We start from the raw sequence: 15,622 nt of genomic DNA on the forward strand, positions 1-15,622 counted from the left end.
GTCCTAGACAAGGTTATAGAGAAAATGGTGGCCAAGTGGGTGGATTGTATCCTAATAGCTCCCTTCTGGCCCCTACCAGATCTGGCTCTCAGAGCTGTTCCCCTTGAATGACATACTATTCCCTCCCTCTCCATACTAGCTGATGCACAGATTCAAATGGGTAGCCATGTTGGTCTTGAAGAAGAAGAAGAAGAAGAGGAAGAAGAAGAGTTGGTTCTTATATGCCGCTTTTCCCTACCCGAAGGAGGCTCAAAGCAGCTTACAGTTGCCTTCCCATTCCTCTCCTCACAACAGACACCCTGTGGGGTGGGTGAGGCCGAGAGAGCCCTGATATCACTGCTCGGTCAGAACAGTTTTATTAGTGCCGTGGCGAGCCCAAGGTCACCCAGCTGGATGCATGTGGGGGAGTGCAGAATCGAACCTGGCATGCCAGATTAGAAGTCCGCACTCCTATCCACTACACCAAACTGTGTAGTTTGTGCACAGTAGCACAATAAAATCAGAGTCCAGTAGCACCTCAGACATCCTTCTGACAAAGAGTGCTTGCACTTGAAAGTTCACGCCTTGAATAAATCTTCGTTGATCTTAAATATGCTACTGGACTCTGATTTTATTTAGCTGATACACAGTCTGCCGTTGTGTCACAATGTAGTGTGAAGCACTCCTTCTGCCTAGGGGTATGGATGATCTTGCTTCAAGCCTGTAAACCTTCAATCACATATTCTTATGACAGGAAGTGGATTGCTATCATCAGTTTTAGAATACCTGTTGTTAGCATAGGCCAAGTTAGCAGTGTCTTCAGTGGAGACCCACCTAGTGGCCATTGCTGCTTTTCATGAGGAGGTGCTCAGCATTTTTTTAAAGGGACTGTCCAGTGTTTTCCCTCTTACACCCGTATTGTCCCACAGTGTTCATTGCACTTAGTGTTAACCAGACAGATAAAGCACTCTTTGAGCCTCTAGTCTTTTGCTCCTTAACTTTACTTCCAAGGAAAGTATCATTTCTGTGTCTTTTACCTCAGCCAGAAGAGTCAGTGAACTGGTGGCACTCAGGGCTGATAATCCTTCTTTTCTCAAGGTGTTCAGAGAGCGAGTCAGAGACTTCCTGCTTAAAGTAGTTTTCAAGTTCCATGTAGCAGAGGAAATTGTCCTACTGGTATTTTTCTCCAAGCTCAGGAGTGGAAAAGACACTACATACTCTTGATGTGGCCTTCTTTTACTCTATAGACAGAACCAAATCATTCTGTAAAAACAAAGCACTCTTTATTTGTTATTGATCTCGGTAATAACAAATAGGAAACATGCCTTTTGTCAACTCATATGAGAAAATATTCTTTCTTGCATATTAATGAGCTGGAAGAGGATCCCAAGGAATACTTTTTAAAAATCACACATTGCCATTAATTCAATGTAAAATGGAACTATTTACTGAATGAAAAATACAAATGTAATCTTGTCACAGGAATATAAATTTTATATATAATTATATATAACATGAATATTAATGTAATGAATACTGATCTAACAGTAGAAAATACACATGTAGTTTATAACAGTTACAAATTACAGAGTGTGAAATGTCAAATATATTTATCATCAAACATATTACAAAAATAATCCTGCTCCAGGCTCAAACACTCCAAGTGTGAATTTAGGAGCCTCGCTGATGTTCTGCAAAGCATAGATGTTCTGGTGCTGTCAGGGCAACATGCGCTAATGGCAGCACGTTCTCTTCTTTCTTGATGGTGCCTTGTTTATAGAAATAGAAAGAAACAGGAAATCTTTCTGTTTGTGTAGAAGCCATACATTTCTCCTCTCCAGAAAATCTGCTGAAGATGGCTTATAAAATGAAACATGATAAAATCATAAAACATGAAAACAATTTTAAAATCTGTAAGGGTGTGTACACACACATGTATCCATAGATTTTTATGTTACTATTTTGTGTCAGTGGTACATGTGGCTGATCTTTTCAATTGTATTCTTAATAAAGTTTTATCCATGGTAACGGAATGGAAATTGCTTTGACATTTGAACTATTTCAAATAAAAATATTACTCCAAGCTCTGTATCTATAACAAGGAGAGAGAGCCTATAACTCAGAGCCAGTCAGTTATGAGACCACTCTAGTCTGAAATGACTTAGTGTTGCATATGAACATCAATAAAATTAGGTATTATACATATTCAAGACTCTGGGGGAATTGATGGTCTGGCTGCAGAATGTACAAGAAAAGGTGGAAGCATGCTTGGAAAAGCAGTTCAACTGAATTGCCAGTATTCTTGTGACTACTGAAATAAAATATTATGTCACTGACATCCACCTCAGTTTTCACTGTAGCGCTGCTGTGCCATTTTGCTCATCAAATGGTTAGGGGTCCAGGTACCCAAGACACAGTACCTATACTTCTTGTCTGAAAGGCATTCAGTACTTCAAGGGTTGTGAGGTTATCCATCTCTTCTCTCCAGTTGCTGTCTAGAATTTCCCAACTAGTTGTGGAATACATCACCTACTTTATATACTGCAATTCTTCCCATGTAATTCATCCACTTGAATCCCTCAAAATATAGTGCACATTAAGCATTTATTCCTAATCTATTAATCTTTACAGCCATCCTTTTAAAAATTCATCCCTGGTCCTCAGTGTATGTATTAAAATGACTAATTGGATAGCTTGTAAAACTGTACGTGATTGGGTAGGAAAGTTAATCCGCTCGTCAGTGATACTACATGTAGTTCTAGGGTTTGTGACCATTCAAGAGTTTAGTAGAGAAGGGGTGTAGACACCAGGATCATGCTAGTTTTGTACATTGGCAAAATCCTTCTGTAACTAAATTCACATGGGTCATTACATCCAGTTTGATGTCAAGCAACCATATTTCAACATGTATACTGGAGAGACATAAGAGTAAGACATGGATACCATCAAGACAGCAACCAGGAAAGATACATGGCCAAGGAATAACAACAGAGGCTTGAAACAAAGTAGACTATGGTATAGGAAGCTAAATGGTAAAATAATCCAGCAAATCCAAGATAATTGACCTTTCCCTAATTATAACAAATGGAGTAATATCCCAGAAAAATGAAATGAATCTTGTAACAGGAATAAAAAGCATATATTTTCATTTAATGAATTATGTAATATTCATTCCTTATAGTCCACCATGATATCAGAAAATGTCACAATATGTATTGACTGGTATGTGAAGAAGTGTGCATGCACATGCGAGCTTTAAACTTTGTTGGTCTGAAAGATACCACTGGACTCAAACTTTGTTCTACCGCTAGTAATATTTATTAAAAATGAAATACCTTTAGTCTCCTTTTTAATTTCTGAATGCTGGGGGGGGGATGTAAATTGCTAAGCTGTGTGGGCTTTCTCTCCAAATTTCTAGTTCTGCTTGTTTTTATTGCAAGCAAATATTTTCAGACTTTTGCTTACCCAGGGAAATGGAATAGTTGTTTCATTAAGTTGCAATAGACTAAAGTAAGATCAAAGGGTTTGATGGTGTGCCCCTAAGGATCAGAATATAAATTTTATTTGTTTCTGTTTGAATAAAATGTTCATGAATATTCAGCCTGACAAAGCTGGGAAATAACTATATGAATATTCTAGTTTAGTCTGTTTCGTCAGTTGTCTTGGGAAGCAAGAAAAGTGAACGAAGCATCTGATGTTAGAGATCTTGGTGGTGTTACCACCTGTCACTGAAGTAAAGGTTAAAGTTGAGGGGTGTGTTAGTTTTAGAATGCTCACTGTGTAAACTTAAGCTTCGCCTTACACAATCCAGTTCACATTTGGACAAAGTGAGGGGTGTGTAGTATCTAAGAGCTATTAAAATTAAAACATTCCTGTAATATATGGAAATTGTATTTGTGAATGTTTTATATCTTTTTTTTTTACCTATCCAATGAAACATACCAACTCTAAAATGCCATCTTTTTTATACAAGTGAAGGGAAGGGATAGGGAGCATCGTGGATCAGTGATGAATTTTTAAATCTCTGTGCTACATCTTTTCTTTTTTTGAATTGCATGTATAAATCACTTCTTTTCTTTGGAATTCAGATGAAATATGGTGTGTGTTTAATATTCCTTGCTTGCAAATAGCAAAAGCAATTCAGCAAGTTTATTTTTGGCAGTCCTTGGGAAAAATCTGCCACCCCCTTGCCCTCCCCCATCTTTCTCCACTGTTCCATAGGGATTTGATTAATAGAGGAAAATACATACTACCCTCCAGCTGGCTTCATTTTTTACTGTCTCCATAAACTGACACTGCTGATGTGGCAGTTCCTGTAGTGTTGGTGTTGGCTTATCAGGCTTTGTGCTGTGGTAATTCCTTTAATAATGTGGAATCTGGGGTGTTTGTTTGTGTTGAACAGATTGTCTCCCGGCTCCGATGTCTACATCACGGTTTCATCCATGGCCTTAGTGAGATCGCAGCAGTGCCGTAATTCCCCCAGCAACTTGTCATCCTCTAGTGAAACTGGCTCCGGTGGGGGCACCTACAGGCAAAAATCTATGCCTGAAGGGTAGGCCCTCTCGTGTTTTTTTTCTTTATGCTTGTTTTTTTTTAGTTCTGCTTTCAGAAAATGGATAATTAAATGAATTCTTATTTAGACCTTCACTGAACATTCTTAAATTGAATAATTACTCCCACTACACACTTCTATGAAACGACTTCCCAGTCCTGTGGTATCCTGTTGAAAGCTGAAGTCTTGTGCTAGTACAATAAATACATCCCGTCAACCTCAGCTGAGGTTCGACTATAAGACTTCTCCACACTTACTAGCATTTGGGTACTGTTTCAGATAACCTGCCTGTGTACTGGGGCTGCAACAGTGTAGTGGTTAAAGAGTGGCAGACTCTAATTTGGAGAATTGGGTTTGATTGCCCACTTCTCTACATGCAGCCAGCTGAGTGACCTTGGGCCGGCCAGTCACAGTTGGGATAGCTCTGATGCAGTCCTGGTAGGCATCTGCCAACAGCCTTCCCATTGCATCTATCCAATCTTGATCAGCATCTCTCTCTCAGGGTATGAACCCTATGAAGTCACATGATTAGATCTGCAACTGTACAAAACATCTAGGACTTTCTAGAACTCTAGTGATAATCCTGGCAGTCCTGTCCTTCATTGGATAAAGAAGTCTCCTTTTTACATGTGGGGTTTTTACATGCTTAGATTTTTTTTATGACTGCCTTGCAGCAAAGCTCGCATGTATCTCTTAAGTCTCAGCAACCTCCAAACAGCATCTTTAGCTCTTCTTTTTTACTTTTCTCAAATAAAGAACCAGCCATCCTCTTTGAGATGGGTATTTAATATCTCTGATCATAGTTCTTCAGACCACTATGTTTTTCCCCTCATATGAATCTGAAAATGGCTTTGTGTTTGAATTTTAGTTTAGGATGCCAGTGTCATATCTATATGGCATGAGAGAAACTAGACTCAGGCATCCTCAGTATGTAGACAACACCTAGCTCTACTTTATCTTTTTTCATCACATTTTGGTGGAACAGCAGAAGTGCTGGACTAGCTTTTGCAATCCGTAATTGTCTAATAAATTTAAACAAATTTAGATAATAGTGTCAGTGCAAGAAAGCACCTTTGCTGGTTTAGGCCGAGGTGCCAACTGAAACTTCTTTTGAATAAAGATAGCCTTGCTGCAGTGTCCATGCCCTGCTTAACAGCTGAATTAGACTGCTGTCTCTAGAAATCTGCTTCCCTTATACCAGGCTTTCTCAACCAGGGTTTCATGAAACCCTGAGATTTTGTAATGGGATTTCTCAAATGGGTAGGAATTTGTTATATATTTTAGAGTTATTAAACATTTATCCATGATATGACCATATATGGTCATGTTGACCCACCCCCTCCCCAATGGCCAATGATGGGCATGGAGTGATGGGAAGGGGAGGGGCCCTGGGTAGGCATGTACACAGCTATGCTTCCCAATCATATTCTACACAATCATGCCACTACTGGGGTTTCTCAAAGCCAAAGAATGTTTCAGGGGTTTCTCAATCGTAAAAAGGTTGAGAAAGACTGCCTTAAGCTGACAAAGTCTTTTACATTTTGAGATCAGCCAGGAGACCAGGACTTATCTGACCTGGAAGCTTTATATGTAGATATTCCTTCTGTTGACAAAGGAAAATTTAGAGCCTGCTCATGAAGTCAATCCTGTGCCGCACTGAAAGTTTGAGTGGACTTTCACAGATCATGTGCCAGTTGTAGCTATTATTTATATGTAGCCATTATAAACATATGTTCAGTGCAGTGGGGAATTGGTTTGCATGTTTGTGCAGGGAACAGAAAACTGAGGATCTTTTACTAAAGAGGTAGCTGTGGGTAGCATGTTTCATAAGGAATATGTTTGACAGAGAGTTGATATAAAGTTTTTAAAAGAAATATGTGGTTTATTGAGAATTTTTAAATTAGTTTGGGGAGACACATACTAGTAGAACATAGCAAATCAGAGCACAGGTAAATAGCATTATCTGTCCTAACAGTATAACAGCTACTCCAATTAGGATGAGATATTTAAATAAGCAGATGTAATTGTGGATAAATGGGGAAAATTGACAGAGGAGAAGTGGAATCTTTTGGGACTGAGGAGTCAAGTTCAGTCTTCCAGATGTGAATCTAAATAGCACAAAGGACCAGCTTTCTGTGTAGTATGGATTAGAAAATAGAGGGAGATAGATCAAGATGGGAATAAAAGAAATACCTTTTCTAGTCTGTGTAGAAATCAGTTGAAAAAAAGGAGGAAAGTATGTGGTGGGAGCCTTTATTGCAATTCAGTTTGTAGCCAGGATCAGATTCTCTGTCTTCAACATGGAAGGAGACCAACTGTGATGTTGAGGTAGAATTTAGAAATCAGCAACCAAGGTTTGGGAGCTGAGAGATTACTTTTATGCACCTTCAGTTGTATTAAGAAATACTTGTGACAAGATAGGGTTCCATCTCGAACAGAAGTATGGAGCTCATTAGTTACGAGGGCTAGATCTGACATATTTGTCACTTTACTGGGTCAGGTCATGTGTGCCATAAAATGTAATACCAGGTACCGAAGATACAAACTTTATAAAGGACAGCAGCTGGTAAGCTCTGAGTTGGTGTATCCCCACTGCAAGGCAGCATGGGGGGGGGGGGAAGATACATAGGAAGACCCATATGGGCTCACTGGAGATCCAAGGGGCAGTGGTGGGCTTGGAACTTCCCTTTGGAATTTTCATTGGACTTCTATTGAAGAACATTCTTCAATCCTTTTCATTTGAGTATTTATAATCTTCCATACATTTCTAATGCATATTTTTCTGTTTTCTTCGGTTTCTAACCCATTTTTCAGCATGTACTCAACTTACATAACTATACACAAAGTAAATAGCAACCATTTCGAACACAGTAATTTAAATAATAGTGCAAACATTTAACAATTTATGTGAGTTAGAATCATAGAATCAGAGTTGGAAGGTAACTCCAGGGTCATCTAGTCCAACCCCCTGCACGATACAGGAACTCACAACTGCCTGCCTACCTACAGCGACACCAATTTCATGCCCAAATGATTCACCCCATGACCAAAAATCTCCAGAATCTAGCCTGGCCTGGAGGAAATTCACCTACCATCTCGCAGTGGCAATCAGCAATTCCCTGGGTATGCAAGGAAGGGCGACGAGAGACAAACACTGGCTCAACCCTTCCTCAACCCTTCCTGCCCACCCACTCACAATCTGCAAAAGTTCATAAAACCAGCATTTCTGTCAGATGATTATCTAGCCTTTGTTTAAAGACTTCCAAAGGAGAACCCACCACCTCCCGAGGAAGCCTGTTCCACTGAGGAACTGCTCTAATTGTCAAGAACTTCTTCCTGATGTTTAGCCAAAAATTATTTTGAATTAATTTAAACCCATTGGTTCAGGTCTGACCCTCTGGGGCAACAGTAAACAACTCTGCTCCATCTTCTATATTAGCGATCCCCAACCATGTGGTCTGTCAACTAATTGGAGGTGGGCCGTGAAGGATGCCTTCTCCCCCACCCCTGGCCCTTTACTTCATCCCCCCCGGCCCTTTACAACACACTTTGGGTGTCATTGTTTCCCATCACTCCCAGATGGGACTATCTTGTTGCGGAGAAACAAGCTCAGGGTTCCCATTGATTTGTCATTGTCTTGAGTTAAAATTTCCATGAAAATAAAATGTTCCTTGTGTTCATTGTTGTGGCATGTCTGTATCTTATTTTGAAGGGATGTTTAAACATTACCATAGCGATCAGAGAGCATTAGGGCAGTGGTTGAGAGTAGAGAACTACCCCCCCCCCACCGGGCCTCAGTAACATTGTCAAGCGTTGAGTGGTCCCCAGTGATAAAAAGGTTGAGGACCACTGTATGACAGCCCTTCAAGTATTTGAAGATGGTTATTATATCACCTCTTAGTTGTCTTCTTTCCAGGCTAAACAGACCAAGCTCCCTCAACCGTTCCTCACATGACTTGGTCTCCAAACCGCTCACCATCTTTGTAGCCCTCCTCTGGACATGCTTCAGTTTCTCTACATCTTTCTTCAGTTGTGTGATGCCCAAAACTGAACACAGTGAGCTCTATTTATTTATTTTATTTTAAAATTTCTATACCGCCACTCTCCACAGGACTCGTGGCGGTTTACAAAAATACAATAAAGCCCATAAAAACACCCCATAACAAGCAATTACAAGTTAATCACAATGAATCAGATGGTGATTTAAATCCTATAAGAGCCCTAATTCTTACTCCCCTCCATTCAGCCCAATGGTCAGTGTTCTTATACTAGGGTCGAGGGAGCTGATCTGATCAGACATTGGGGGGATCCCCCAGTGATAACACCTTGACGCCACCCTAGCCTCAACCATATGCTTGGCCAAAGAGCTCCGTCTTGCAGGCCCTGCAGAAAGCTGGCAAATCTTACTAGAGTGGAATAAAGCAGTAATATCACCTCACATTATCTAGAGTTCTTTTAATACAGTCCAAAATCCCATTTGCCTTTTTAGCTACCAAGTCACATTGCTGACTCATGTCCAGTGTCTGGTCTATTAAGACCCTCAGATCCTTTTCACCAAGACGTCTTGCCCAACCTATAGTGATTCATATGATTTTTTTTTACCTAAATAAAGAACTTTACATTTATCACTGTTTTGTCAACCAGTTCTCATAAGCACCTTACAGTAATAGGATCCATACCACATTTTACCAACTTGCCAATAAGAATAAAATGGGGAACCTTATCAAAAGCACAATCTGTGCTCCCAAGTCCTTCACTTTTCCCCCCAAGGCCACGTAGTCTCATTTCACATGCTCCACACTGCACCAGGTAGTATCATTTGTTCTCACATGAATGAGCAATTTAAGTGTGCTGAGCCCAAAAGACTAAGAATGAACCTTTGTATACCATTTCTTCCTATCTGCAATCCTCTGTGTTCCTTAGAACTGAAGCAGTTCAGGGATCATATAAAGGATCAACATAAGGTAGAAAAGAGAAACTAATAAAATATTCCCTTCCCATGTTAATAGAAGTCCAGTTTTTCAGCAGATGTCTACTTAAATTAACCCATTACAGTAGTATAATGTCCAAAAATGCAATGTTTGAAATAGGGTTGTGCATGGCGGCATTCAAATTGGCCGTTCCAGGCCAACGCAGCCAGTGCCGCGGCACAGGGGGGGAGGGGAGGCGCGGGCACGCAACTCTGCGCACACACGCAGGTGCGGAGTTCCGCGCCTGCGTGTGTGTGCCAACTGATGCACCTGTACCAGCTCCCCCCCCCCCCGCAGCGTTGGCTGCATTGTCCTGGAACGGCTAATTTGGATGCCACCGTGCACAACCCTAGTTTGAAGTGGCTCTGTATACCTTGGCTCCTCTGTATAGCATCAGATAATTCCTGGCTGTTCATAGAGACACTGGTTGAAAATAAGGAGGCAGTCTGAGAATGAGAACATGCCCATCACGTTCTTTGTCCCTTCAGGTTTTCAAGAGTAACCATGTAACAGTAACTCACTTTGAAAAGTATCATAGTATTTTTGTTAAACCTTCGATATGTGACCAGTCATCATTGGAGACTATAATTGTTAATATTTCTGTCCCAGATCATCAGGCATACCATTCTTTGTTATCTCAGCATTCTCTGAATTCAGCTTCTGTCAACACACCCTCATCTTGTACCCAGCCATGTCTAATAACCAGTGAACCACACAGGAGATTATACAAATGTTAAAATGAATGATAAATTTGATTGCAACCAACATATCTGAATGGCTTAAGTAATTGAAATCTAGTGCCTATAAAATCTTACACATTTTTAAATTGCTAGAATGGAGGAAATTAGAGCGCAATTGTTTCTTACAAGTGGCAATCAAAAATGTTGAAAACAGTTGTGGAATGACTAAAGCAGAAAGGAGAAATTCATACATGAATAGCATTTTCCCAACAAGTTTAGTAACTGAAGCTGTTGAAGATCAGATGTGTTCTCAAAAATGGGGGTAATATGACTGAGATGGCTGAGACAAAGGGTACACACATACATGTATAACAGAAGCTTTTGTTTCTAAAATCACTAAATTTTAGATGAGGTGCATTCCAGGTAAAGGTATCCCCTGTGCAAGCACCGAGTCATGTCTGACTCTTGGGGTGACGCCCTCTAGCGTTTTCATGGCAGACTCAATACGGGGTGGTTTGCCAGTGCCTTCCCCAGTCATTACCGTTTACCCCCCAGCAAGCTGGGTACTCATTTTACCGACCTCGGAAGGATGGAAGGCTGAGTCAACCTTGAGCCGGCTGCTGGGATTGAACTCCCAGCCTCATGGGCAAAGCTTTCAGACGGCTGCCTTACCACTCTGCGCCACAAGAGGCTCTTCAAGAGCATTCCAGAAATTTGAATAAATTGACTAAGTGAAAATTATGGATCTGCCATATGCCGTTTCCATGGGTAGTGTAACCCTGGGACATCTCTGTGTATTTTCCACAGTCCTTCACATAAGCCAGCTTTCAGACATTTTGTTTGAAAATAAGTTAGCAAATCCATCTTTTAAAGGTGAATTATGTGATAGCCAATAATTAAGGAGTGCAAGAGAATAAATGCTGCAGTAAGATCTCTCTTGAGCAGTCTGGACTGTGTAATTCACTATAGACTTTGGACCCCAGGTATATAGTGCTTGGATCCCTGTGCTCAGGTTTCTTAAGGCTCCTGTCTTTAAATAATACTACAGTTTAATTATCGTTCCCCACTCAGCATTAACTTGGCTCAGAACTATCCCTAAGTGGAAAGCAGACTCATCTCTTCCTACCCCATATCCCCAAAAGTTCAATAGAATCAGAAGGAAAGGGCAAGATCTCTCTCAACTCTTTGGGTCCATGGTGTTCTGTTAGTGAGAACCTGTGCAGATTGTGTCACCAGCTTGTGTCATTTTTTTTTTCAAACAAGGCTAACCTGTATATACCTCATGTAGCAGATTCACATTCCATGGGTCTACTGATAGGATTGTTAGTCAACTCCTGTCTTGTAACTACTTTTTCCTAAGAGGATATGGTTGAAACACCATATTTTGTTGTTGGGATTTGCTCTAAGGCTTATTGGGACTCGGTCAATACATCTGACTCTATTTGCTGCATTTGTTGGTCCTTTAGCATTGCTGTTTACAACTCCTTCCCCATAATCTCATACCTATACTATGTCTGCTTGTCTGTGAAGACCCCCTCACTTGTCTGTTGAAGGGTGCTTTCATCCATGAATCCATATGCTAGAATAAAAACTTGTTATTCTTCAAGATGCTAACAAGATGTGTATCTGTTGTAACAGACTAACATAGGTAACGATGGGCACATATCGGCTCACACAGTAAAGCTTTTCACAAATTTTGGCCAGTTTATGGTTCGCAAAGCAATGTTTGTGGAAGGGCAGCAACGTGAACATTCCATGAATTTCAGTGCTGTTTGTGGTGGTTCGTGGATGGGTACATTAAACTGTTTACAAAACTCCAAAATAACAGGGGGTGGAGTGGGATTCTCTGGTCTTGGAAACATCAACAGGAGCTTAACAGGTACTGCTGGCTGCCAGTACCAGACTTCCCATTCTGCTCTATGGGATCAGAATGTTATATATTCGCTCAGCTCTACAGCATCTTCACTGATTGGGCTCTTTGAGACATAGGTGCAGGGCTGCAGCACCTCCTCCTCCCCCCAGTCCCTTCCATCTGGTGTTCTTGTCGCCATGTCTGTTGACCTGTAGCCTCAGCAGATAGAGGAGATAGCGTTCTGCATGGTGCTTTTTGGTACTTGATAGTGTTCCCTAGCCCCAGAGCATCTTCCACCACCAGCTAAAGCAGGTTCACCAGGCAGACAAAGCCCTCGAGGTGCACACACTTCATTCCTGCCACCATGTTGGTGCTGGTGACTGTGACCATGTAGCCACAGACAATATTGCCTCTGCACAACCACTCCCTCAGGCTGCTCTTATCACATAGTAGCGATGTTTTGTGCTGTGTGGTGTGCATCCATCCCTTGTGGATGGAACAGAACAACCTTGTAGCCCAGTGGCAGGACTACTGCCTCCTGGGGCCTCAGTCATGCACTGACAGTCCTGCCACCATGAAGTACATGGTTCTGCTTTGCTTTCTGAAGACCTGAGCCTTGACCATCACCACTGCAACCAGTGAAAGGCTACATCCTCCTTGAGTTCTCCTCTCCAAAGACTAAGTTTCCCTGAGCAGTACTAACAATGCTTTTCCCACTATGAGGAGCCCCAGGAACAAATCAGGAGAAGGAGGCTCCAAGACTCATGTTGATGCCCTCTAGGGCTCTGCTCCAGAGGTCTGGCAGGATGGCTTTGGTGCCCAGGGATGAAGACCTGTGGTACGCAGTGGGTGGAGGACTTCTCCCCTCCATGATGAGTACATTTTGCACCCATTTTCTCCTGCAGTGTCTTCCGTAATTCAAAGCAAGCAGAGAAGTAATGCTTTCTACTACAATCCTGAGAGCTTGTTTCGTAAGCTACTTTTCTGCTTCCCTTGCTTGTGTTGTAGGATTAGGGTGCCAGCCAAGCTTTCATTGGGTTACTTTGGGAAACCCATGTCAGAACTCTAGTAGAAGGATGTCTGCTTTTCTGTCATTCAGATCTTGCCTTTGAAAATGGGGGGGGGGGCAGTGAATATAAGGGGATTCTTGCCTTGCTTCCAGTTTCTGTCCAGAGGGGTGAGGGCTGATCAGGTGAAGTTTCTCTGTGATGTCACTGGCTTGTTCCTGAGCTGCTCCATAGACTCTTGTAATTGCAGCTGTCTTTTCCAGAGAGTGCAGTTTGAGACCTTTTTGGAGGTTCTGTAACTGCGATCACAGAATTGTAATTGCCCACAACTTGGAGAGATTGTAGAGGAGCAAGCAGCAGAGTGAGGTTCCTTCTGTATTTGGTGTGTGTAGCTTTCAGAGGGTCCATTGTGTACACTTTGTTTTGTAAATTATCAGAAAAAAGAAAAAGTACAAAAATAAAAAATTGTTACAGAATTGTTGTCATCACTAGTTACTCCTCTAATCTCAAATTTTAAAAACTACTTATTCATATTGCCTATGTAATAATACCAACACTCATGAATTCTTCAAAAGGTGTCCTGTTTAACTAAACTTGTCAGTTTTGCCATCTTACAAAGTTCTCCGAGTTTATCCAGCCAGTCTGTCACTTTTGGTAATTCTGATTGATTCCAGTACTGGGTGATTATTATTTTTGCCACTGTTGTTGCATGAAAAAAAAAATCATTGGCATTAAGGGGCAATTTTTCAGGGAAAAAACTTAACAGCATATAATCAGAATACATAGGAAATTTAATATTTATCATTATTTCTAACCTTTTTACAACTTCACCACATTTGTTAAAAAGAGCTCAATTTTTCACAACACCTCCAACATTTACCATCATTCTGTTTTGACATTTTACTAGTCACTTTTGGCATTATATACCCACTATAAAAGATTTTATACCAGTTCTCTCTCAATGCTTGACATTTTGTTAGTTTTATGTTTTTTCCCCATTGCTGTTCCCATTCTTCTAAAGAAACATTATGATCTAAGTTCTGCATCCATTTAATCATACAATTTTTAACTGTCAGTCTGTCTCATATTTTAGCAAAAGCTTGTCCTTGCATATGCAGTTTAGTTTGAGCTATCATAGTCTCAAATTCTGTCATTTCCCCAAACCTTTTAGCTCTGACTTTGATTTTGTTGTTATTTGTAAGTATTCAAACCAACCAACACTCTTGTCACTTTTACGTTGATCCCAATTATAGCTTAGAATCATAGAATCATAGAGTTGGAAGGGGCCATACAGGCCATCTAGTCTCGTTACCATTAATAAGTCTTTATAATTAACATTCAGTTGGTTTCTGTTGAGATTTATTCAAATAAGTTTCTACTGGGGATTTTAGCATAGATAACACAGAGCTTATTCGCAGTTTATATCTCAGCCATATCTTTAACAATGTAGTTCTCCAAAAGTGGATATATATTTTCCTTTTGGAACTTACACAGGACACAACAGACTGTAATTCCTGATCTAAGTCATATTTTTGAAAAATTGTATCTCTTGATAGTGGGTTCATAATCCAATCATTTTTTAACGTGTGCCTGACATTTTTCCTGGGGTCCCCTTCTTTTGAGGGCCATAATTCAGACCCCATATATCCAATATGCACATAACTTGGAGGGCACATAGAAATCAAGTGAGGCCCCCCCGCCATCCTCCAGTGTGTGCCTTGGCCAGCAACTGTAGACATCTTATTCTCCAGGTTTATAGAGGCATTGGAGACAGTACTATGATTAGGTTTTGATGTATTTTATACTTTTAATTGTTATGTGGGTTTTTAATGTATTGATATGAGCTGCCCTGAGGTCATCTGGGAGAGGGAATACATATAAATCAAAGTTTAAATAAATAAATATATTTGATGCTTCTAGCTTGCACAGGATCCATTCTGTACATTCCTGAACCTCCTGATCCTGTGCTCATCATTTCCCCAGAAAGCGCTTTCCTGGGGACACCTGCTTTGGGGGCTGTAACTCACCAGATTTAGAGGGCAAGTAGAGGAGAGTCAGCTAGAGAGCCCCAGCAAGTTTGGTGTCCCTAGTACACCTGGGAAAGATTCTACCACATCAAGAACCTCACTAAATTGATTTGTTTACCCCCCCCCCCAAGTTCATGAATGTTCATGGCTCACATACCAGGGATGCCACAAACCATGAACCAGGCTGCATTTTTCCAGGTTCATGCCCGTTTCTAGACAAAGCTACTGCACTGGGACTCATATATTGGAGTTTTTCCTATGCACAGCTTTTTCCATATACAGAATTTAAGAAGAAATGTGTTTTTCACAGGTTTGGAATGAGCCGTAGATCTCCTGCCTCCATTGACAGACAGAACACAGATACCAGTGGTAGTGGTAAATCCACACCCAGTTGGCAGAGAAGTGAGGATAGCATTGCTGACCAGATGGGTAAGTAATTTATTCGTACAGAAATTAAATGATGTTTACAACAAAGTATGTTTGGCAAGCCATTCAGCCGCTTCTTATAAGCAGCAATTTCTTTGGTGTTTGAATGTTACCCCTGGTTAATCAGAA

General features: G+C 40.9%; 1 protein-coding gene across 9 annotated transcripts in view; it reads left to right on the forward strand.

Annotated features, from left to right (window-relative positions):
* SIPA1L1 (signal induced proliferation associated 1 like 1) overlaps positions 1-15,622 on the forward strand; it is a 190,731-nt gene that overhangs the window by 144,983 nt on the left and 30,126 nt on the right. For 8 of the 9 annotated variants that reach the window (XM_077322655.1, XM_077322658.1, XM_077322656.1 and 5 more), the window contains 2 exons: positions 4,382-4,531; positions 15,378-15,496. In XM_077322655.1, coding sequence (XP_077178770.1) covers positions 4,382-4,531; positions 15,378-15,496 — 269 coding nt within the window. The remainder of the gene's footprint in view (positions 1-4,381; positions 4,532-15,377; positions 15,497-15,622) is intronic. The other variant, XM_077322657.1, reaches the window with a different exon arrangement.

The sequence above is a fragment of the Paroedura picta genome, chromosome 2 (assembly GCF_049243985.1).
Source record: "Paroedura picta isolate Pp20150507F chromosome 2, Ppicta_v3.0, whole genome shotgun sequence".
Classification (NCBI taxonomy): domain Eukaryota; kingdom Metazoa; phylum Chordata; class Lepidosauria; order Squamata; family Gekkonidae; genus Paroedura; species Paroedura picta.